Genomic DNA, 24141 nt, shown 5'->3' with positions numbered 1-24141 from the left:
CCCCCCACCCGCCACCCCAGGCGCCCTGGGTCCCCTCACAACTTCCTCAGGAGAGATTACTCGGTCTGGCCAGCTGAAGCTGGAGCTGCTGTCCGAGTGTGGGGGCAGGCGGCGCTCCGCGTTGGAGTCGGGATGCTCTCCCGAGTCCAAGTTAATGAAGGGAACTACACTTCCCAGGACGCCCTGCGCGCGCCGAGCCCGGAGCCGGCTGCCTCGCTTTGCGTGACCGCGGCAGGTTGGTCCTGGAGCAGATAAGCTCAGAATATTTAGGCGAAAGCGAGAGGAGAGGGGGGAGCGCGGGGCAGGAGGAGTACCTCGGCCAAGAAAATTATGCATGCGTTAGGGAAGCTCTGAGAGAATGGCTGTGGAAGGTAAGGGACGCTTGGGGCATTTTTAAGCTCCTTAACCCGCGCACCTCAAGCCACACATCCCCGATGAAGCTTGGCGATCGTGGGGAGGCGAGGAAAGGGGGTGGCGGAGAGCAGGCCCCTTCCTCCTTCACCTCTTGGCACTCACCTGCGCCGCCAAGGCCAGTAGGAGCTTTAATTCAGTTGCTTTGGAGAGACGTGAAGGGTAGGTGCGCAAGACTTTGAGGTAGGAGCTGTGGAGACGAGTGTCCCTGATGCGAAACGATATCCTGGAAATGGGGGGAAAGCCGGAGGATCCGGCATGAGGTTTGGCCCCGAGATGCCCTTTTTCCCTGCCCCTTCCCTCTGGAGCGGGCTGGGTGGCCCCCTCACGTGGGAGAGGTCCCCGGCCCAGGTGCGTCATCCAGAAGCTTGGACTGGGATTGGGTCGAGGGCCCTTCGTCCTGTGCACCCAGCAGCGGCGGCCCCAGATGTATCCAGAGGGTAGAGGTGTCCCTACACCTGTCTCTGCTTATACAGCCAGCGCCCCGGGCTTAGCAAAGTTTACAGACATGAAATGTAATCAGCCAGGGAAAAGAAGTGCAACAACCTCTTCGATTTGGGTGAATCCTTTTCTTTGAAGACCACTTTCTTCTTACAGTCTGGAGCTTCGACTTTGCAGTTTTGACCGTACAGTCCTGCCTCCCTTGAACTTCCTGGTTGAAAGCAGGGTCGGGCTGTTCGTGAGGGATCCTGAGTTTTTCATTTCCGATTCTCTTACCTTGGAACACAAACTTCCTTGTTTAGGGTAGTTTCTGAAGAAGAAAAAACAATTGTGGACTAGAAGCGTTTGTGATGTCACATTAGAGGTCAAGCTGTACCTAAATGATGAAATGATTGTGGGACGAAATGGGAGCCTACATTCACCTACAGAATTTTGGTTTCTGAGTGCGGTCAGGTCAGAGGGGGTACTGAGGTAGGGAGAGGAGGCATGCTTGCCAGCTGCTTCAGGCGCCTTGCCAAGGGGAAATGAGCCTATTCCTTGTAGGCTGGAGACCAGAAGGAACCACAAGGGCTGGCTTGCTCCTCCCTCTCCTCCCTGCCCCAAGAGAAAGAAACTGAACTAATCTGACTCTTGCTCCCCTTACAACGACTGTCTTAAGAACCCGAAGTAGCAACAACCCAGCTCCTACACTCAGCACCCATAAACTCGGGAAACTCTTGCCTTTGGGCTATCTCAGGTTCAGAGATCCACAGCCAGCCACTTCCAGCTTTCCTAACTTTATTAACAAAAATGAAGTCCTCTCTCTTACAACCAAGATTTTTCTAGGTTTTCTTTTCGGTGCAAATGTACCAGTAGGGTGAGAATCAATCTCTCTCTCTCTCTCTCTCTCTCTCTCTCTCTCTCTCTCTCTCTCTCTCTCTTTGTATCGTTATGATTGATAGTGAGTCAAGACTTCAGATGCCAAAAAACAAAACAAAAGCCGAGATAAAGTTCATCTTGAGCTTGAGACCGAGGATATGTTGACCTACTCCTTAAATATCCCTTCTACGTCACCCATCAGGTGGCACTGATTATGATTTCTCCTCTTCACCACTCCTGTGTTCCCAAGACAGGGGCACTCCCCCTTGTTGCTAGTCCACACTGTTCTCGAAAACAATTTCTTGTCCACTGTAAGAAGTATAAATTCATCTTATTTCTTGCCTGATGGGTGATTATACCAGTGAAGCCAGACTTTACAAAAACAAGAACTTAGGAAGGAAGTACATGTGGACTATGGAGAGTTTATTTTCTAATGACTTATTTGGTTAAAGTACCTGTCTAGTAAACAGGAGATCCTGAGTTTGAGTCACAGTAAAGTCTCAAAGAATGAAGGAAGTACTTTTAACTTTAACTGCAAATATGATTCCTATCTTTGTCTTTGCAAAGACATCAGCCTGGACCAGTCTCTTCCTGGTTACTCCTACTTGGTCTTTCAAGCCTCCGGGGAAATGTCACTTGCTCTGGAAACCTGTCCCAGCCCTCCTTTCTCTTCTGCCTTCTCAGCACTCTTTCCAGTCTATGGGAGGTGCCTCCTGCTCACATTTATCTTAACACTTATCATACTTAATCTACCTCTTACTAAACTCTAACCCCCTTGCGGGTTAGACTTGGACTTTATATTCCCAGCTCATAGCACAGTACTTGGCCCATAATAGGTACTCAATGCTCATTCATTGCATGGCAAATATATTCATGGAGGTTTTGTAACTGGTTCTATAAGGGTACATGGGGCTTTCTTGGAAGCCTAAATGCCATACAATCAGGGACTTCTAACAGATTTGAAGATGGGAGGTTTTTTTTGTTTGTTTTTTGTTTTTTGAGATGGAATTTTGCTCTGTCACCCAGGCTAGAGTGCAGTGGCATGATCTCGGTTCACTGCAAGCTCTGCCTCCCAGGTTCACCCCAGTCTCCTGCCTCAGCCTCCCAAGTAGCTGGGACTACAGGCCCTTGCCACCACACCTGGTTAATTTTTTTGCATTTTTAGTAGAGACGGGGTTTCACCGTGTTAGCCAGGATGGTCTCGATCTCTTGACCTCACGATCCGCCCACCTCGAAGTGCCCTTCTCTTCAGTCTTTTGTCTTGATGCCCAAAAAGTCTTTTAGAGCAGTAGTTTACATCTACTGCTGAGTGACATTGTCTCTGGGCACATTTGGGATATGTAGGAACTGCTGCTGGGGGCTGCTATTGGTATTTTGTGCCCATGGCCAGAGATAATACATGGCCTGCAGTGCATGGCCTTCCCATATCATGTTGCCAAGCCATGGTCAAGTAATGACCAGTTTACCCAACTGATTGAGATATGCTGCTTCAGAGAATAAGGAGTTTTGCCAGAGGAACTGGAATAGAAAATACACTTTGAATTACTTAACATCTAAGCTTTAGTCTCCACATCTGGAAAAAATGGGCTCACTACTGGTTACCTCCTGGGAACATTGTGAGGATTAAATAAAGGAGGGGGCTTCTGGAAGGGTGTCTGGAACCTGTATCCTAAGTAAATATCACTTGTACTCACATCCCTTCTCTTAAGAAAAGCTATACTAATTGGCATGTGTTTTATATCCTGAATTTTTACTTATTCATGCCAGCCAGTTTTTCTAATTAGTAACAAATTAGAAGGTTTTTTTACTATGTGTAACATTTTTTCTTAAGTAAACTTGAACTTGAATTTGTAAAAGTGTTAATAGCAAGTAGTTCTCTCATTCATTTTGCTGAACCTGCAGCTGTGTGTTTAAGATGAAAAAGAGGTGCCCTTTGTTTATTGTTTTGTAACTACCCTGGGTTATGTTTTCTTCTTAGTTTAATTGCAACATCCTATTTATGTCTCCTAGTCTGGTTGTGACCCATGCTTTGCATTTATGGGCAGCTTACAGGTGTGCTTTCCAGCCACAGAACAGGGTACGATCTTACGGTCTGCATTTGGATTAGGATTATATTGGCATCCATTGTCTTTTTTAGAAAACAAAAACAGTGTTTTGTGAAACAAATTAGCAGGACTAGGAACTAGGACCTCTTGGAAGGAGGTAGCAGGGACCCCAAACGAATCCATTCTCTATAGACAGACTGTGTATAGATGGTTGCACCTATTGATGTTTTCTAACGGAAGTGGGTTGCAGTATTATTCAGGGAGAAGAAAAATGTGGATTCATTGGGGACAGTGTTGTATTCATCTTTGTATTCATCTCTGTATTCCAGGGATGGTGCCTGGCACTTAGGAGGCCCACAGTCATGTGTTTCATGAATGACATATAAATGCATGAGTCCCCAGAGCTAGAGAAGGGTTTTCTACCCCTCATCCCCAATTCCTTTTCTTGCTTTATCCTCAGAGATTTATGAAAAAAGTAGGGAGGATGGACATTGTACATGGTAATTTCTATTCCAGGTCTAACAGAATAGCACCTCTCACATGGCAGAAAAATGATTTCCAATATTCAGCACTCACCTCTCTCCCCAAGAAAAACATGTCAAATGCAAGACTATATGCTCTTAATGACATCTATATTAAGGGATCTGAATTTTCCATCATCAGTGAACACATTAGCTTACCAAATATCTTCTGATAAGTCATTCAGTGCTCAGGTTCTATGTTTTTTATCCTGTAGGAGAGTGCAGAAACTACCCATCACCAAAATATTGTAAGGCTAAGTAATAATAACAGTGACTGGGAAAATGGGAAGTGAGATCGCATCAAACACTTGTAACAAATAGAAGGAGTCATGGTAAACACTGGGCTTTGCAGCCCCATAAATGATGACTTTGTACCCAACTTGAATTCAGAACTGCGTCACAGAGAGTAAAAGGAGTCACATGGGAGATAAAAACATCATTTTTATCACAAGGGTATAGTGGGTAATGTTTTCTGACTTTGGGTTGGAGGGTAAGTGGGCTTGCTAATATTGTACCCAGCAGTGAACTTACCTGTCACAGGGATGCCTCCCTCTACACTAGTGGCCCTTAGCCTTTTTGGCACCAGGGATAAGATTTATGGCAGACAATTTTTCCATGGGGGATGGTTTTGGGATGAAACTGTTCCACCTCAGATCATCAGACATTAGATTCTCATGAGAAGTGTGCAACCTAGATCTCTCGCATGTGCAATTCACAGTAGGGTTTGCACTCCTCTGAGAATGTAATGCCGCCACTGATCTGACAGGAGGTAGAGCTCAGGCGGTACTGCTTGCTTGCCCACTGCTTACCTGCTGCTGTGTGGTGCAGTTCCTAAATAGGCCATGGACTGATACCAGTTCACCACCCAGGGGTTGGGGACCCCTGCTCTATACCACTGACAGCTGGAGAGCAGAGATAACATGGGCTCCTGCAGCAGGCAGGTGGGACCCAAAGGAAGAGGTGGGGAACCTATGCTTTGTGCCTTTTCACAGACTTGCTCATCAGAGAGTTGACTTCTCCTCTCCTGAGGAGGACCCGGAGGGTGAAGAGGGAGACCAGAAGTGTAATTCTGATGGATTTCCCTTCATAGAACACAAGAAGCTCCATCCTGCCTCTGTGTGACTCTCTTGGTGCTAGCTCACCTATGCTTTCCTAACTACCTTTTCTTGTTGAGAACATCATTTGAATGTACCTCTTCTACTGGTGGCACTTTCTAAGAGCAAGGACTATGTCTCATGCCTCATCCATGAAGCTTGAATGAATGAATGAATAAAGACAAATGAAGGAATGGGTGGGTTTATGACTGCTTTTGATTTCCGCAGTAACTCCCATACACACTTAATGAGAACTTCCAATGGTGTTCCTCTGTAGAGCAGATGTCGTGAAGGCAGTGAGATGATGGACAAGTTTCCCTCATAGGTATTGAACTCTGGGGCAGCTTCATGGTGTGATTGTTAAACTAATTACTCCCTGATTCTCTCCCATTCACTTATTCCTGAGGGTCTTTTTTTCTTATTTTTATTATGTTCTCTAGACCACCAGATTTGACTTTCCTGCATCAGCAGTTTCTGTTGATCACTTTGTTTTAGGAAGGAGATTGACAGCTAGAAGTTCGTCATTGAAAATTCCTGTCCAGTGACTGTGTGAACAAGAATTGGGGCCTCCAACCTAGTTTGAAACTTGCTGTGGCAGCGGTTCCTGCCACCCCCATCTCTTTTGTAGCCCTCTTAGCTAGTTCAGACAGGTCTTCAGTCTAATCATACTGTTGTATTGCCTAGCCCAGCCCTTCCTAATTCCTTTTATCCCACCCTTTCTTTCTCATCTGCCTTGCTGTTTTCTCATGCTTGAAGAAACAAGGGCTGATGCTGAGAAGCAGAAACTGGGAAACCTTTGCTGGTGTAGCTGTGTTTTGTAATGCTGAGTCACAGTGGATGGTGTGGTGACATGTTACAAAGGTAGGGGGAACTGGGGATCTGAAGCCCACGCTTGAACTCTGGCGAGTGAGTGTCAGATGTTGTGTATTTAATTATGAGAAAGAGGGGATATTGTAAATGCTCATCCACAGGCATTCAAGCAGATAGTGTGTTTCTGTTGATAAGCAGTAGAGTAGCACCCATGTACAAGGAACTCTACGAGATGTGGTGGGGAGTGTAATAAGGAAGGGAGCTTAGCCCACTCTGCCCTCTGCCAGCCCCAGCCCTTCCCTGCAGCCTCCACTGGGGGAAGGAGACGGAGAAGCAGATTAGACTGAATGATATAAGTGCTAAATAAAAGTACAAGCACCATAACGTGGGAGGTCTGAGAACAAATGGAGCATTTAGTTCTGAGCTGGATGGGGATAGCCTAACGAAAGGAGTAGCATTGAGTGAGCTTTTGAGCAGGATTTTGATGGGTGGGAATCCGGGAAAGGACACAAAACTGACTAGTGTGTGTATAATGTGTGCTTCCTAATGGATTTCCCCCACGTCCCAGGGATGTGGTAGTTTAGCCCTTTATAGGAAGGAAAGTGAATGGGGAGCCTCCTAACTCATGTCTGGTAAAGTCCTTTTCCTAAGGGCTGTATTATTTGCCTGGCCAAACCTGCAACATTCCCCACAGTCCAGTTGGATCTTGCATATGGTCCTTTTGAAACCACAAGAGCAAGCGTGGAAAGCTGCTCTCTTGTAAATCAAGTTGATTCCTCCCCAGTTTTCTGAAGTGGAATGTAGCAGCACCACCCGCTCTGAGCTGGCTCATGAGAGCAAACTTGGCTATATTTAGTCTGATTTTTCTAAAGTGTGGGTGCAAGAATCTGCTTGTACAGCTTGCCTCCCGTGTGAAGAGCAGGACAGGACAGCAGCTGTCGGATGACAGTGGTGGCCTACCTCACTGCCTTCAGCAGCCTCCTTCCCAGAGCGCTGGGGCTGGGAAGAGCCCATTGGCAGGTTTTGTTCCTTTGCTCCTCCTTGCTTCCTGCCCTTGCTGCTGCAGAAGTTGTTTGTGTTTTAGTCGGCAAATCCTGACTCTCAAGTGATTTCACAGATGCTTGTGGATTGGCTACGGGGTGTGGCTCTCAGAGCTACAGCTGCCCTTGAGACCTGGGGTACAGAATGGGCTCAGGCCTGCTCATGGTTTGTCACTGCCTCCACAGGGCACGACTCTCCCCTGGGGATCATAGCAGTCACAGTGTTGTCTTTAAATGCTTTACATGTGCAACATCTGCAACTGGGCTAGGTGTGAACCCCAGCTCCTCCCAGGACCTGCTGGGTGCCTGGGTAATTCACTGAACAGCTCGGAGACTCCTTTGCCTGTCTATCCAATGAGAATATTAATGGTAATGACCTCATGGACATGTTGAGAAGGTTAAATTACTATAAGGGAAGCTCTTAAGACCTGGTTTGTGGTAGGTGCTCAGTAAACACTGAGTAAGATGTTAGACAAGATGATGGTGATGAAGCTGTCTGTGTCACCTTGTCTTCCTGCCATACTTATCAAGGCATCGAAGCCATTTTTATAGCATTTTTACAGTCCTGTGATATTACAGTCTGGCATAATAGTGCATGCTCAATGAGGGAATGTGGGTTATCAGAGTTGGAAGAACACCAACAAAGTGTCATTGATAAAATACAAGGCATCCTCAGCTTAAAATGCATTACTTGATGTATTCATTATCTGACTGTGCAGTTATGAGGCAACAGAGGGAAGTAAAAGTTATGATTATATTCACTAAAGACTCATCACTTACATAATTTTTCACTACCACAAATTTACTTTACACTTAACACCAGCAATTTTGTAGGCTAGCCTCTCTCTGATTGTCTGATCATCACCCATCCATACAATATGTATGCAAAGTAAGTTGATTACAAAGAGAAATTTCAGATCTTGCAAAAGAGAAAATAGTTCATGGACTCTATGAAAGTGACATTGGGAAACTGCTGGAATCATGTGCCATGGCCCAATTAAGATCTGACTGAGTTAGGCCAGATAACCATTAAAGAAGAGAAAATTGATTAAGATATTGACTTGATAGGCATTAAAGAGAAATATTAGGACCTTTTAGGGATTAAGAGAAGTCTTTAGTGAAAAGAGATGCTCTAAATATTTTGGGGAAAAATGATCTCCTTTATAATCGTGCTATGAAAAATCAAGTATGAAATGAAAGATATTTTGTCCTGCTGACGTAAGTCCTGTTGCTGAAGTTATATAACAAATAAAAAATAGAATATTTTTTGTTCTAAGAATTAACACATATTTTAAATTATAACCTAAATTTGGTTAAATATCAGATATACTTCTCCCTTTTTCTTTTCAAGATAAAGTACCATTGAAACTCACTATTAATTTTGAAACTCTAGCCCCCATTTCAAGTATATTCTTTTTCTTCCTTTCTCTTTCATGGTTTTTTATTGGTATTTAAATTGGTTTTAAACCTTGGGTTGTTTAGATACAATTAACATACAGTAAAATCAACTATTGTAGTTCTTTAAGTTTTGGTAAATGTAGTCTTGTAACCACTACCACCATCAAGATAGAGAGCAATTTGAACACCTTGTAAAGTTTCCTTATGCCGCTTTGTGGTCATTCTTTCCCTCCACCCACAGCCCCTGACAAGTACTGCTCTAAAGTCTGTGCCTAGACTTGCCTTTTCTAGATTTCATGTAAATGGTGTCATACACTGTGTTGCCATTTGAGTCTGGTTTCTTTCACTGAGTGTAATGCATTGAAATTCTTCCATGTTGTTGCCTGATTCAATAGTTCAACTCTTTTCATCGCTCACTAATATTCCATGGAATATCTGTACAGCAGTTTATTCACCAATTGAAGTACATTTAGGTTGTTTCCAGTAATTGGTAATTATGAGTAAAACACTAAAAGCAGTTGCTTACAGGTTGTGCAAACCTAAATTTATTTCTCTTGTGTAAATACCTAGGAGTGGGATTTTCAAGTCATATAGTGAGTATGTTTTACCTTTATTAGAAACCCCTGAATGGTTTTCCAGATTGACAGTGTCTCACATGTGTTCTCTTTTATTTGGATTTTTTTCCCCTGTGCTTATCTTCTGATAATGACAACCTCACAAGGATAAGAGAGTTAGATTAATGGGGCTATGCAGGTAGTTGGGAGGGAATAGAAGGACACAGTTTTCCAGAGGTGAGTTTCTTGAGCGGCACTGCTACAAGACTGGGCAGTATTGCTATGGCAGATTACCCTTGATTACCAGTTCAGTACAGACATCAAGCATGGATATAGCCCAGAAATGCCACTTGTTTTGGCATACAAAAGACGGCTTCTAAATTTTATCTTGTAATAAGAATTTGTCATCAAGTTCTGTTTTGTGATTTTGCTGTTGTTGTAGAAAAACAATCAGATAAGGAAGACAGGTCAAGGAGAGCTTATTTTGGAGGAAAATTAGGCAAGACAGGAAAGGGAATACTAAGAGGTCACACAAGATGAATTTAGCTAGAAAGGGAAAAACTTACCTGTCCCTGAAAGGAATTGGTCTTGCCTGCCAAGGTTGGTTATGGACTACAACTCGTGAAGCCTGAGAAAAGGTTAGTTGACCATTTCACCATTTCTGGTATGGTTAAATTTCGGGGATGGCAGGGATGAGGCTTATATTTTGCTGTGCTGTGTGATTCTGATTTAGAACAGAGTCTTGCATCGGATGACCATTTATACAGTGGGAGCAGTGCTTGGTTCACTTGCGAAGGCCACATTTTACCCAGCCACATATTGGGTATGGGGCCTGATAGTGGGGTTGCTTCTAAGTGAAAAGACTATGTAATTTGGATACTGACATATTGGGATTTTCCAAGGCTTACCATTGGTTTCTGGGACCATAGAATGGAATATTTGAATTTAGGATTACCACAGAACTCCCAGACAAATGATTGCCCTAATACTTGTTGTCTGAGGTTGTAAAATGTGAACATTTCAGTTGAGGGTTTTGTTTTTGTTTTTGGAGAATATGCCTGTGCAGTCCATGGAGGGAAAAACATGATGTTATTAACCAGGCTCCCATCGGTGTACTTTGTACTTCATTTTGTTTGAAGTTTGTCTATTTCCTGCTTGATGACCAGTAATGTTTTTGGTGGAGGAGAAGGTGAAACTAGGAACCAAGAAATGGGGACAGGGAAGGGATGGATGGAGCTGGAGATGGGGCATCCAAATCCTAGCCTCAGTCGAGTCATTATCCTTTTGTTCTCTTTCCATCTCTGAGAGTAGCACCAGGTATGTATCAGTGCTTTGTGATGACTTAGCTCTTGCCTTTCATTTTTTTTTTTTTTTTTTTTCTGCTTTCTAAGCCTTGTTCTGAGCATTTTTTTTTCTGCTTTCTAAGCCTTTTACATTGTGGTCGGTTAGTAGATACTTCTGCCTGGATAAACTATGGGACTGATAATTTTGTGTTAGTCATCTAGGGAAGTATATGTGGGTATAGCCTTCACTTCTCATCACTTAGAAGTACACTGAGTACCTACTACATGCCAGGATCTAGAAGAAATTTGATTTATAGTTAGATAATAGGGTGGGTAAGCGTAGGAAAACCAAGTATGCCAGAGTCTGAGATCTTAGGCAGTGTTTCCTTAGATGATAAAATTCTCCTGGGACACTTGATAATATCCATATTCCTACTTCTCACCCTAGGGTAATCTTTTTAGGTAAATCAGAAATGGGGTCCTGAATCTAATATGCATCCTGATTCATTCTTACTAAACTTATTTAGGAGACCCTGACTGATCTAGGGATAGAGTAAGATCACAAGAGGGAACTGCAGGATTTCATGAGATCCTTGACTGCCTTGCAGCTGCAGGCATAATTTGTATTTGCAAATTATGTGTATTTTCATGGGGAGAGAGACTGGAGCTTTTATCCTATTGTCACAAGGGCTAAAGATAGTAATCGCTGGTCCATGAGCACATGTATTTGCCTTTTTTATTCTCTCATCTATCAGCAGTGCCTACAACCATATCTGGCTCATAGAAGGCACTCAACTGTTGAGTAAACACAAGAAATAATGTTATTTTGTGATTCCTCTGAGCCAGGATCTTTATGCCCAGTCTCTAAAACTTAGTTTTCATAATGCAGTGAGCTATATGAGTTTTTCTCCCACCTAATCATTGAGAGAATTTAGGTTGAAAGAATACAAGTAATTTTCCTGAGTCCACACTGCTAATTTGTGGTGGAACTGGGCTTTGTAGCTATGTCTGCCATATTGCCAGAGTCCTTGCTTTTTCACTGTACTGTGTTGCTTTCTGGTTTGTCCAAGTTTGATAATTTGGTTCTGATTTACTAGTTGTCTTTTGGAAACCTTGGTTACTTGAGAAAAACAGCATTATAATGAAATAAAAAATTGCTTAATTGGGCTCTGCAATGGGGAAAATTCTTTGGGGTTTTTGGATCAAATTTTCAGTAAAGTGTTTATCTTGGTATTAGCTTTCTACCCTTTTGCATTCTCTCTTTTTATGGAGCTCTAGGTCTTTGAGTTTTTGTTGTTTTCTCATGCTGCCGTCCAAATTCACCTGTGCCTCAACACACAATTAGTGTAAATTGCTATTTTATTTGGACAGTAAGTATTCACTGTGCACTTGTTATAAGCTCAACACTGTGAATGACACTGGGAAATACAAAAGAATCTATGGATGTTGAACTTGCTGCTCTTGGAACTTACAGTACAGCCAGAGCTTCAAGATTCCTGTCATATCACAGCAAAAAAGATTGGAACATGGGCAGGGCATGTGGGCAGGAAGGCTGTCTAGGGGCTCTGCTCTGTCTGTATCAGAGGGGAGCTGCCATACCCGCAGCAATGGTCCTCCCACTGCCCTGGACTCCCCTGGAGAGGTTACTATATGGATTTGTTTTGTTTTTTAAATAGAATGAACTAACTGAAATGGAAAGTTTGTTCACAGTCTGGAAAGATTGAAAAAACAAGGGGAAAGCTAAAGCAATGTAATAATAGGGTGATAAGAGAAAATAAATGGACAGGGTGGGCAGATGTTAGAAATGTTTCTTAGGTGAAAATGAAGATACGAAGATACAATTTGGGATTGTTTAGTTTTAGGGAGTGGTAGACACATAATTGCTTCCAACTCTTCAGGACTCTCCACTGCCAATAAAATAAAGTCCAAACCTCTTAGCATTCAGGGTCCTTCCCAGATTGCCAGGATCTCCTGCTCCAGGCTGATGCCCCATTCCTTCCCCTTAGGACTCTTCCTAGATCTTCAGCCAAACCCAGCTACTGTTTCCTGGGCTCTTGGCGTAAATTTGACTGCAGATGATAGTAAAATAAAAATTTGTAAAGTAGACCGTAATGAAACAGATGTGCAACAGTAAACAGTGTGGTACAGAAGTGCTCAGTGAACCCACTTCATTTGTTCTCCTTTGTGTTTGACCTGCATGGTGGCCAGAGGTGCTTCTGACAATTTTCACTTTGCAAACTTTTGTTCCTTGATGTAGCCCAACACATGATGACCACCCTCACTCACAGATTCACTAAACATTTGGGTGAGTCATTATCTTACTTGTTTTTATTCTATCTTTTAAAATGTATGTATACATACTTGGAAAAATGTAAGTATAGCTCACATTGATTTCAATGTTTTATATTAGAAATGTTTGGGATCTTTATTTAGAAGTTTAGGTTTTTAGAACCAGAAATATGCTGTGGGAATGTAACTCCTGTTTATATCAGTTAACTTATGGTAAAATTGGGTTCATAATATGTTGTGTCACTTAAAGGTGTCACTTCCAGGAACCTATTGAGGACCATTAAATGAGACTTCCCATACCTTTCCTCCTGTCTTTGTTTAGGCTGTTCTTCCCATCTCTCGTTACTCCCCACCACATGCTCACACATGGTACCTTTCATATCCTTTCAGCACTTTGGGAGGCCAAGGTGGGCAGATTACCTGAGGTCAGGAGTTTTAGACCAGCCTGGCCAACATGGTGAAACCCCATCTCTACTAAAAATACAAAAATTAGTCAGGTGTGGTGGTATGTACCTGTAGTCCCAGCTACTCCGGTGGCTGAGGCAGAAGAATTCCTTGAACCAGAGAGGTGGAGGTTGCAATGAGCCGAGATCATGCCACTGCACTCTAGCCTGGGCTACAGAGTGAGACTCCATCTTAAAACAAAACAAAACAAAACAAACAAACAAAAAGAACAAAAAACAGAAATCCTTCTATCCTTCTACGTACACATCTAAGGCAAGAAGAAAGGTGAGCAAGAGCAGGAGATTCCCTCGTGTAAGAAAAGCATGGCTGCTACGCAATGCAGTGCTTAAGAAATGGGACAGGAGGAGGAAACTAGGAAACTGAGGGAGACAAGCAGAGACAGCCAGTGGTGGTAGACATCCCACTTCCGAGTGGGGTGTGTCATTGTGGTGAGATGCACAGCCAGCCAGCAAGGTGTGTGCTGGGAAGTACCCACTGGGCTTGGCAATCAGTAAAAGGCATTCTGATGAAATGGGGAGGCAAATCGATATCATAATGTTTTAAGGATTAAATGGGTGATGAGAAGGCTACTCTTAATGCAAATTTATGGAAATGAAAAGAGGGAAATGTACTGAGGTGGAAAGAAGGGAGAAATAGATGTAGCAAGAGAGAGATCAAGGTCAGTGGGGCTGTAAATGTGGCGAGATGCTGAAAGAAGGAAGATAAAGGGTTATACCTAGGCTAGAAACATGTTAAAGGAAGTTTTTGTAAAAGGTAGAAAATATTTGAGAGTGTTTATAGACTATGCACATTGACTTAGTGGAGAGGAAGATTTTGAAGATACAAAGGATAGAAGAGATGACTGATAGAGCAAGGGCTACCAGGAATTTAGATGTAGTAGCCCTTAGAGAAGGTACTGTTCCTGCTGGAAGATATAGGTGCTGGGTAGGACAGATAAGGAGAGTTATAACTACAAAATAAGAAAAATATTCCTGTACTACATGATAGGCACTGTTCTAGATGCTTGTCATATTAACTCGTTAATGTTTAATCAACCCTTTCAGGTAGGTATCATTATCATCCCTATTTACAAATAACAAAAGAGACTCAGAAAGCTTAACTTGCTCATGGTCACACAACTAGTAAGCAGCAAAGTTGAAATTTGATAAAGATGCTGCCTAACAAAATGTTCATCCAATTTCCTAATTAGGACATTTGGCCAGATGCAGTGGCTCACGCCTGTAATCCCAGCATTTTGGGAGATCGAGGCGGGCAGATCACCTGAGGTCGGGAGTTCAAGACAAGCCTAACCAACATGGAGAAACCCAATCTCTACTAAAAATACAAAAATTAGCTGGGCATAGTGGCACATCCCTATAGTCTCAGCTACTCAGAAAGCTGGGGCGGGAGAATCAAACCTGGGAGGCGGAGGTTGCAGAGAACCGAGATTGCACCATTGCACTCCAGCCTGGGCAACAAGAGTGAAATTGCATTTCAAAAAAAAAAAAAAAAGGATATTTGGGGAATAATGGATCAGGACTTTATCATCTTCAGAATTTTCTTTAAAATTGTAACTATTATAGAATGACTTATTATTTCTTGTGAATTCATTTACTTTACAATAACTAACTCCAGGTAGGGTAGGAATGGTATAGGAGGACTTCTATTCTCAAATGTCAGGAGAGGATATAATTTTCAGAACATGAGTCATATTCTGGAGAGGTTAGGCCTTGGTAGACGCTTGCCGATGGAGTAGGGGTTGGGTGCACCAGCCAGCCAGGTAGTACCATGAGAGTGCTCTGCCACTACAGCCTGGGGTTGGGATTTAAGTGAAACAACAGAAAGTAGGGGGAGTGTCAGAAAGGAAAGGTAAAAAAGATGCTGAAAATAAATCTGGTTAACTTCACAATTTTGCCAAGACAGACACATGATCTCCCTTTCCTTCTCCTATCTCCTGCCTCCTTCCTGCTCTCAGAGGCTTTAAGATTTAGGTTTCTAGGGTGTTCAGGTTTCTGTCCCTGATTTTAATGGTAAGGGAGAGTGATTCTCCTTGGCTGATACTCAAGTCTATTGCTTGGTAAGTAAGTACCACTATACTGCCTTATGAATCCTGCCTCCTCTGACTGCTTTGCCTGGCCAGGGGTTTTGTTTGTTTGTTTGTTTGTTTTGTTTTTAACTGAAACTCAATAGCTGATGGCTTTGGCACCTGCATGTTTTCTGGGGTTCACCCCAGGGCCATCATCACTGAGATCATGCCACCCTGGCTTTACATATACTCTGTGCTTTCCAAAATACAGTTTCTCATCTGAGCCACCATTGATGCACTGGCAGCTGGAACAGGTGCTCTTCTTCCCCTTTCACAAACAAGGATGTTAAGACTCCCTTACCCAAGGTCACATAATTCATTAGTTGCAGAGCTTGGATTTAGAACTTGATATATTGAGTCTTTTTCTTGAGGCTTTCATCATTGCTGCCATGATTGGAAGGGATGGCACAGAGCCCACTTTGCAGGGGTTTGCAAATGGGATATTAAAAGGGATCGAGAATCTTTCTTAAATTAGGGATGAAGGCAGCCAGACTAGGGCCAAGGTCTTGGGGCTCTCCAAGGTGCCTAGTGCGTGACTCAAGTAATGAGAGTTTTAAGTTCCTTTTGTTTTTCCTAGCATTTTGTTAATTGACTCTCCAGTACCACATCTTCTACATTTCCCTATTAAGCTAATATTTTAAAACATTATTATCTGGTCATGAAAATCCTTTGTATTCACCAGAGCAAGAAAGAAATCATAAAAACACAAATAAGAAACTAACAGTACCAATTGTTAACATTTATTAGGTACTCACTGATATTAGCAGCCAGAATTGCTTTTCAGCCAGTGAACCCTGGTACATACAGCTATACTGGTTGTTGATGGTCAGTATGTGTATGTGTGTGTGTATGTGTGTGTATATATATATGTATGTATTCTGATGGGTTTGTTTGTTTTCAGGCCATACTGGTTGTTGTGTATTTTGAATATCCTACTTGCTCACAATAATCCTATGAGATGATTATTAATATTATCTCCATTTCCTTTCTTTAAAAAAATTTCATAGCAACATCTTAGAAAATATCTCCATTTTCTAGATGAAAAAATTGAGGCCTAGAAGATTAAATAATTTTTCTAAGGCCAGTAGCTGGTAAATGAGAGAGTAAGAATTCAAACTCAAGTTCAGATAACTTCAGTGTTTTAATCTCTTGCCACTAACCGAGCCTCCTACTCTGACATACCCCATAGTTACCCCAAGGATTATTAACATTTCCTTCTAGGCTTTCTATAAATGACTAGCTATACCTGGAGTAGCGTCAGCTATTCTAGCAAATCTTAATAGTTGTTGATAAAATATTTTTTAAATAATATATTTTTTCACTTTCTTTTGGTAAATGTGTGTAAGTACAGTGAGTAATCTCATTTTCCTTAGATACAGCCCTTAATGAGGCCAGTGATGGGAACTTGGGAAAGCAACAAATCACTGTCCAAGTTTGAAAAGGTACCATCCCTTTCCGTTCTGTACCTGGGACTTTTTGATGGTTGTTGTCGAGGCTAGAGACTTAGAAAACACTTAGCTTTTCTAGTGAAAGGCATATCTGTGTCGGACCAAATGAGGGGCCTTTGCAATATAAAGACAGTATCTAAGTTATTTGTAAACTCATTGTTATATTTCTTAACCTATGCTCGTCTATCTTTATCACAGCTTACTGATTATCCACATGCATTACTTTTACTTGATTATTTTCATGGCATTTTATTTATTTATTTATTTTTGAGACGGAGTCTCCCTCTGTCGCCCAGGCTGGAGTGCAGTGGCGGGATCTCGGTTCACTGCAAGCTCCGCCTCCCGGGTTCACGCCATTCTCCTGCCTCAGCCTCCCGAGTAGCTGGTACTACAGGCGCCCGCCACCTCGTCTGCTAATTTTTTTGTATTTTTAGTAGAGACGGGGTTTCACCGAGTTAGCCAGGACGGTCTTGATCTCCTGACCTCGTGATCCACCCGCCTCGGCCTCCCAAAGTGCTGGGATTACAGACGTGAGCCACTGCGCCCGGCCGACATTTTATTCTTGTAATCATCAATATATTCTTTTAACAAGGTTTTCCATCCATCATTTTCTTTTGGGGTTTCATGTTGATCTGGTCTGTCTAGTCATCCCCCTAATGTTTCATTGGTCTTTTCTTTTTCTTGGTATACTGTGGAGGCTGTTTAGCTCTTTTTATCTTAAAATTTTAAAATCCTTGATTAAACATTCAGAAACACTGTAGCTCTTACATTCAACCACTATATTTCTGTGACCTCTTAGTGAGTGTCATTATTTCTAAATTAGGATTCTGATTTTAGGCAATAAAACATCTTATATACAAGTATTTTATATACAAACATTATATATAAATTTCATATACAAATATAGATAAATATTCTCTACCATTTCTTAAATGCTTATGTGTATACCAAGTGTTGTGGCTTATAAACATTCTCTCTGATGCTGACAACATTGTAGTTATTCCCATTTTATATATAAGGAAGCAAGCTTATAGGTTGTAGGTAACTTACCTGGTGCCATTTAGTGGAAGAAGCAGTTGGAAGTGAAGCCTGATATGTCTGTATAGTTGAAATCATCATTAGAATAGTGGCTAAATGTATCAAGTACTATATGCCAGGAAGTATAATAAGCACTTTATATAGGTAAAATTTAGATTTTATTTTTATTAAAGTTATATGTGAACATAATTTTAAAAATTAGTCATTGTCTTTTAAAACAATGCTTAGTAACTTTTGGTATATGCTAAGTGTTCTATAAACTTATCACTAATTTAAATAAAAAGTTCCCTTGTTTGTTAAATTTCCTTCCAACACATTCATATATTAGGGATCCTATCAATTTTTTCTCATTGAAGAAATTCCCCCCAAATAATTCTGAAATTTGTTCCAAATAGGTCATTCTGTTCTCTTGACTTGCTCCATAGCTGTTGCCTTTGGATTTCCTTTCACCATCGTCCATGGGATGCCTTTCTTGCTTTTGTGTTAGTTTCGTTCTAGGATCCTGAGTGTTCTTTGTTTTCACCTTGGTTTTGATGGAGTACATCGTCCTGAGAAAAGCTACCTGGGAAGCATAGTTTTGAGAACTTGCATATCTGAAAAAGATTTTATTCTACCCTTGTACTTCATTTATAAGTTGACTGGATTTAAACTTTTTTTTGAAAGTTGGAAATTATCTTTCCCCACAATTTTGAAGTGTCTAATATATTCTAGTTTCCAGTCATGTTTTGGGAAATCTAAAGCCATTCTGATTTTACTCCTTTGTATAAAACACACTTAATTCTTCTTGAAATTATTGAATCTTTTCTCTAGTCTTAGTGTTCAGAAATTCCATGAGAATATGCCTAGGTGTGAGTCTATTTTTGTCTACTGTATTGTGTATCTCATAGTGTTTCTGAATGGAAACTCATGTTGTTCATTTCTGGGATGTTTTTTGAATTATTTATTTGATTTTCTTTTATGTATTTTATTCTTTCTTTCTCCAGCTTTTATTTTTGAGATGATAAATTGGCTGGACTAGTTCTTATTTTTTAAAGTATATGTTTGCTATTTTTCATCTGTTATTTTTTATTTGTGGGTATATTTTATTTTCATGTTTCTCTGGCATTTACAATTTCTATATAATTTTAGTTTTAAGACTTTGGTTTTGGAAAAAAATTCAGCATCCTATTTTGTGAATGTAATGTTTCTATGTTTTATTGATTATCATTTATTAATGATATTTTTATTTTCTTAAGTGTACTCTCTTCATAGTTCTTTCTTCCTAATTGTTTGTTTTTGTTTGTTCATTCTGGAATATTTGACAATATTAGAGACTTTGCTCATATTTGAGTGGCCCACTTTAAAAAAAACATTGAAAGTTCTCTAGGTATGAATGGGGCTTGTTGATCACGGTCTTCATTGTAAGATGAGTTGACTGATTATATTTAGGGGCAGAGAGAGGGTCTTCTTACATCAGACTGTTTAGGTCTTTTTTAATAGACTGGTTAGTTACCCAGAGAAAAGTCAGTATTTTAACTCTCAGTTTCTGATTCCAGAGTTTGTACTTCTGTCCACACATTTTATTTTCAGATATGTTTCAATGTCTATGTACATTTTATTGTGTTGTCTCTAAGAAAGTTAGCAATTGAAATGTAGATTAGGCATTCTCATTTCTGAAGATGATTCCTTTAATCAGGGATTCCCTTCTATAATTGTAATTTTTTAAAATTGTGTTTGAGCACCTAGAAGAATGTCTGGGGCACAGTAGGCACTCAGAAAATAATTGTTAAATGAATTCAGATCTTGCACACAACATTGGGCTTTCCGTATCATATATGATAGGAAGTAGAAGAAAGCCCAAGAGTCCTAAGTCCCATTCTAGTGCTGTACTGCATGTGTACACACTCAGATTTGACAAAGGCAGTTGTGCAAACCAAAATACCTTCACCCCTGAAAGAGAGGCTTCCTCTGTATGGAACTTCTTGGGGCAAGCATATTTTTTTTCTATTTGGCAATTGGGAGGTATTATTGAAGTGGTACCAACCATAAGTGCACCTGAAAGGATCAAGCGGAAAAATAATTTGTGGGGTACAGAACTATTTTGCTTAAGAACTCTGGGGGTGCTTGGGCGTGAAGATTGCAGCCTTCTGGATCTTCATTTAAGCATACAGTCTGCTGACTGCTTCCCAGAGACCTTCCGATCTGTTCCTTTCTGCTGAATGGGTCTTTTTAAACTTAGAATGGAGAGATATCCCTAAGGGCCTCTCCACAGCTGTCTCTTTCCTTCCCTATTAGCTTTCTTTCCTCTCTTTCTCTGTGCTTCTATACACCAATTCTTCATCTTTGGAGTAGGGATGGGGGTAAGAGATTGTTAATGACCTGGTTTTTAGAGGAGCCAACTGCCAAACTAAACAGGCTCAGCTATTGGCATGGCCATTTGCTCTGTGATACTGCTTTTGACATCTGGGTCCCCATTCTTAGGGAAGGATCAGTGGAGTAAGGCTTCCCCAAAAGAAGCAGGCAGAGAGCAAGACCACAGTATTTCTACAATTTCTCTTCTGATGATAATGAGTAACGATGTCTGAACTTACGATACTCAGTCTGCCAGCCATGTTAAGTTTTTGTCAGTGAGTGGGATAAAAGAGAGTTGTAGTAGAAAATAGAATAATAATGAGGAGGGTATGGTGTCTGGAAATATTTAAACAAAGAAGAGTCACTGTCTAAGCATGGAGAGAAAAATAATTTATTGTTTTAAGCTATATCATATATTTAGACCTGAAAGCATAGTTTGTTTGTAAACCTAATTTTAACCTAATTTAATATATTCTGGTAATATCCTAGAGTAAGATACAATTAGAAATTTAAGATTTTTTTTAAAAAAAATGCAACATAGTAACATTTCCCTACCTTTCAAATTAACCTTTTAAGATAATTATAATTACATGCTTATTATATATACCTTTTGGAAAATAGGGAAAAAAATCTCCACGAATTCACCTTCAGAAGACAGCCACTGTTAGTATTTGGCATATTTTCTTGAAGCCTTTTCTTTTGTATGGTTTTGGTTTTGCATAGCAGTCATAAGGCATTTTGCTTGCCTTTTAGTGGAATTTTTTGGTCTTCAATTGGAGTTGACTGTGGTTATGTTCTGATAACGCATGTCTGTGATTTATTCTTTTCTTGTCATGAGTCTGAATAAGGAGTGCCTTAGTTCTTGGCTTGGATAAATTCTCTATCTTCTTTTAACATAACACATTGTTCAGATTAGAAAAGTGAATAATCGTTAGAGCAAAGGAGTGTGATGTATGTTTCACAACCACTTAAAACAAATCAGATCTAAAAAAAAAAAAGCACAAATGCTTGGGGGAAATGTGTATAACAAAGATAAGACTTTAAGGCTCTTGAGATGGGAGACAGTCCTTCAGAAGTGCTAGGACACATTATTGATGTCTAGTAACATTTATTACATGTGTAATTATTATTACATGTAACATGGTGGTCTCAAGACTGAGAGAAATATCTTTTCATCTAGAAGCATGGAAGAGGGGAATGTAGTCCAATAGAGGTACTAGTGATACCAGAATTAGAAATTATGATCTTGTCTGCACTGCTGACTATTAATAGTTGCCACCTCAAAGACACCTTTCCTCAATATCATCACCAATAAAATGGTCTGCAAAGCCTGAAATATTTACCATCTAATTCTTTATAGAAGAAGTTTGCCAACCCCTGATCTGAATGATCCCAAAATCTATCTTCTTTCATCCTCATTACCTTTGTCCTAACTTAGGCCTTCATTTCTTCTCACTTGGAAAACCCGAGAGACTCTAAATATAGTTGTTGTTGTTTTTTTTTTTTTTGACACTAGTTTTGAACGTCTCAAATGTATTGTGTATGGAGGCAGTATCATTTTAAAATTTTGAAACACGATTTTTGCTTGCTTCAATTATTTGGGGCACCCTACTGTACTCAGGATAAAGTCTAAGTTTCTTACCTAACACACAAGGCTAGAAAACCAGCACACTTTACTGACATCTAAAGACCCTTACAATTATGAGAGACTAGGTTTTCTTTCACATGACATATGCTATATGAATTGCAAGTCTCAGAAAACCCAATCCAACTCTACCAGGCCTAAGCAAAAAGAGGCGATCTGTTGTCTCCCATACCTGAGAGATCTACGGGTTTCTAATTGAGTCGCCTGGGCTCTGTTTTCTTTTGTTGGCTCCCCTTTTGCTCACATGCAGGCTTTCATCTTGAGAGGTATGGATTGCTGTAGCAGTTCCTGCCTCAGGTTTTTCTGGGTTTACATATGGTGAGAGAGAGAACAGTTATTTCCCACTAATTCCTACACAAGTGGTAAGGTTTCTCTGATTGGACTGCCCAGGTCTTGTGATCAGAGATAATAGCATGTGCTATAGCCCTAGAGTTAGAGGGGAGATCCCACTTGAACCATAAAGACTTTATCCCCAAGCGAGCATTGAATTGTTGTGAAAGTGGGGTGATTGGAGGTGAACTGGGACAAAACTACCAGTATTCCCTGAGCATCCCAAGAATGGGAGTCTTTTGACAGAAGCGGTACCAGCAGTGAGTATTTGGGGCTGCCTGCCATAGTCTTGTTGACTGTGTTCTCATGTGCACATGGTCGTCACTTGGTTCTTCTGAGCACGTGAGAGAATGTTAAACTTGGAATGGTAGAACTGAAAGGAAGTTCACACGTTAAGTTTGTCTCCCTTATTTTACAAAAGAGCAACATGTGGTGCAGAGAGGAGGAGGGTTCCTAACTGTAGGTATCTGTATTCTGGCAGTGGAAACCTGGACACATTGCATCTCTGCTGCAAGATGTGCACACCATGCCAGACTCCAAAGTACATGCCATCCATTTTGAGTTCAGAATAGAATTAGGTGGGTGCTTCTGCTGGCCAGGTGGTTGAAGCTTAGTGTATACCTCATTCCTCCTGAGTGCTCAATAGGGCCTTGCCTGGGATAATTAAAAGTAAAGCAGAATCGCCAAGTACTTTCTCATTTTCTTTGCTAACACTTTAGTCCAAGAAAATCAGACTAAGTAAAGAATGGATGGCAGTTTCAGACAGAGATCACACGGTTTGGGGATTGTGGGTGCCTTACTCAGTGGTTCTTAATTTTGGCTGCCTATTATAATCACCTGATGCCTGGGATATATGAGGATCAATTGACTCAGGATTGCTCATGGTTGGCCAGGTAAGAGTGATTGCATACGTTCTTCAGATGATTCTAGTGTGTAGCCAAGACTAACTATTGACTGGATTTAGGTCCTGACTTGATTGACTGGTTCAGTGACTTTGGGTAAATAACTTAATCTCTTTGAGCTTCAATTTCTTCATCTGTGAAATGGGAACAATCCTATTCACCCAGAAGGACTGTTGAGAGGAATAAATGAACTGATTTATGTAACGTATACAGCCAACCTACATGCTCAAATAAATAAGTAGTTTCTTATCAGTGGTTCTTAACTTTACAGGGATATTGTGTTAGTCTGCTAGAGCTGCCATAACAAAATATTACAGACTGGGTGGCTTAAACAACAGAAACTGAATTTCTCACAGTTTTGGAGGCTGGAAGTCCAAGATCAAGGTGTCAGCAGGTTTAGTTTCTCCTGAAACCTTTCTACTTGGCTTGGAGATGGCCTTTGTTCTGTGCTTGCACACTCTGGTGTCTCTTCCCTTCTTGTAAGAACATCAGTCACATTAGATTAAGACCCCACCCTTATAACTTTATTAACTTTAGCCCTTTAAAGGCCGTATCTCCAAATGTGGTGACATTAGGGGTTAAGGCTTCAGCATATGAATTTGTAGGGGTGGGGAGAGACACAATTCAGTTCATAACAGATGTGGCTTCTCTGATTCTTGGATGAAAGCTAGGTTTCCTTTAATCAGAAAGATGCAGAGCTACACATGCATATCAGACCTCTCATACATTTATCGGACCTTAAAGAACCTTTTAGCAATAGCTAAAGCAGCCTTACAGAAGGAAACAAATATGAGAGACAGAGGGATGGGAGAATATGTATAACACAGAAGAGGCATCCTATTCTCATTTATTCCTTCATTCAACAATTACGTACAGCATGCTGCCCACTTGCCAGCCATTGTGTGAGGATTATGAAACTGGCAAGGTCCCTGCTCTTAAGTCTTACAATTTTGTTGGGGGAGATAGACAGGAAACAAACACATATGCCATTAAATAACAGAGTACCAACTGCCATGTAGAGAATCAAAACAGAAAGATGTAGTGCTGTTTGCCTGGGAAGCAACTTAAATATCCTCACTGAGATGATGATGGTTAGGTGGAGGCTTGAGTGACAAGGAGTCAGCCATGCAAATGAGGGCATAGGGTTTATGGCTGGTGAAATGCCTGGTACTC

At 41.0% G+C, this 24141-nt stretch overlaps 1 protein-coding gene across 5 annotated transcripts in view; it reads left to right on the top strand.

Annotated features, from left to right (window-relative positions):
- The first annotated feature begins 211 nt into the window (after positions 1–211).
- The window catches only part of SAMD12 (sterile alpha motif domain containing 12), a 437393-nt gene continuing 413463 nt past the window's right edge, over positions 212–24141 (top strand). Inside the window, exon 1 of one of the 5 annotated variants that reach the window (XM_017882746.1) lies at positions 212–371. In XM_017882746.1, coding sequence (XP_017738235.1) covers positions 359–371 — 13 coding nt within the window. In that variant the 5' untranslated portion in view covers positions 212–358. The remainder of the gene's footprint in view (positions 372–24141) is intronic. The other 4 variants (XM_017882752.1, XM_017882757.1, XM_017882776.1 and 1 more) reach the window with 4 other exon arrangements.

Source organism: Rhinopithecus bieti, unplaced genomic scaffold (assembly GCF_001698545.2).
Source record: "Rhinopithecus bieti isolate Rb0 unplaced genomic scaffold, ASM169854v2 scaffold_788, whole genome shotgun sequence".
In the NCBI taxonomy this organism is placed as follows: Eukaryota; Metazoa; Chordata; class Mammalia; order Primates; family Cercopithecidae; genus Rhinopithecus; species Rhinopithecus bieti.
This window is presented reverse-complemented; position numbering and strand designations above follow the sequence as displayed.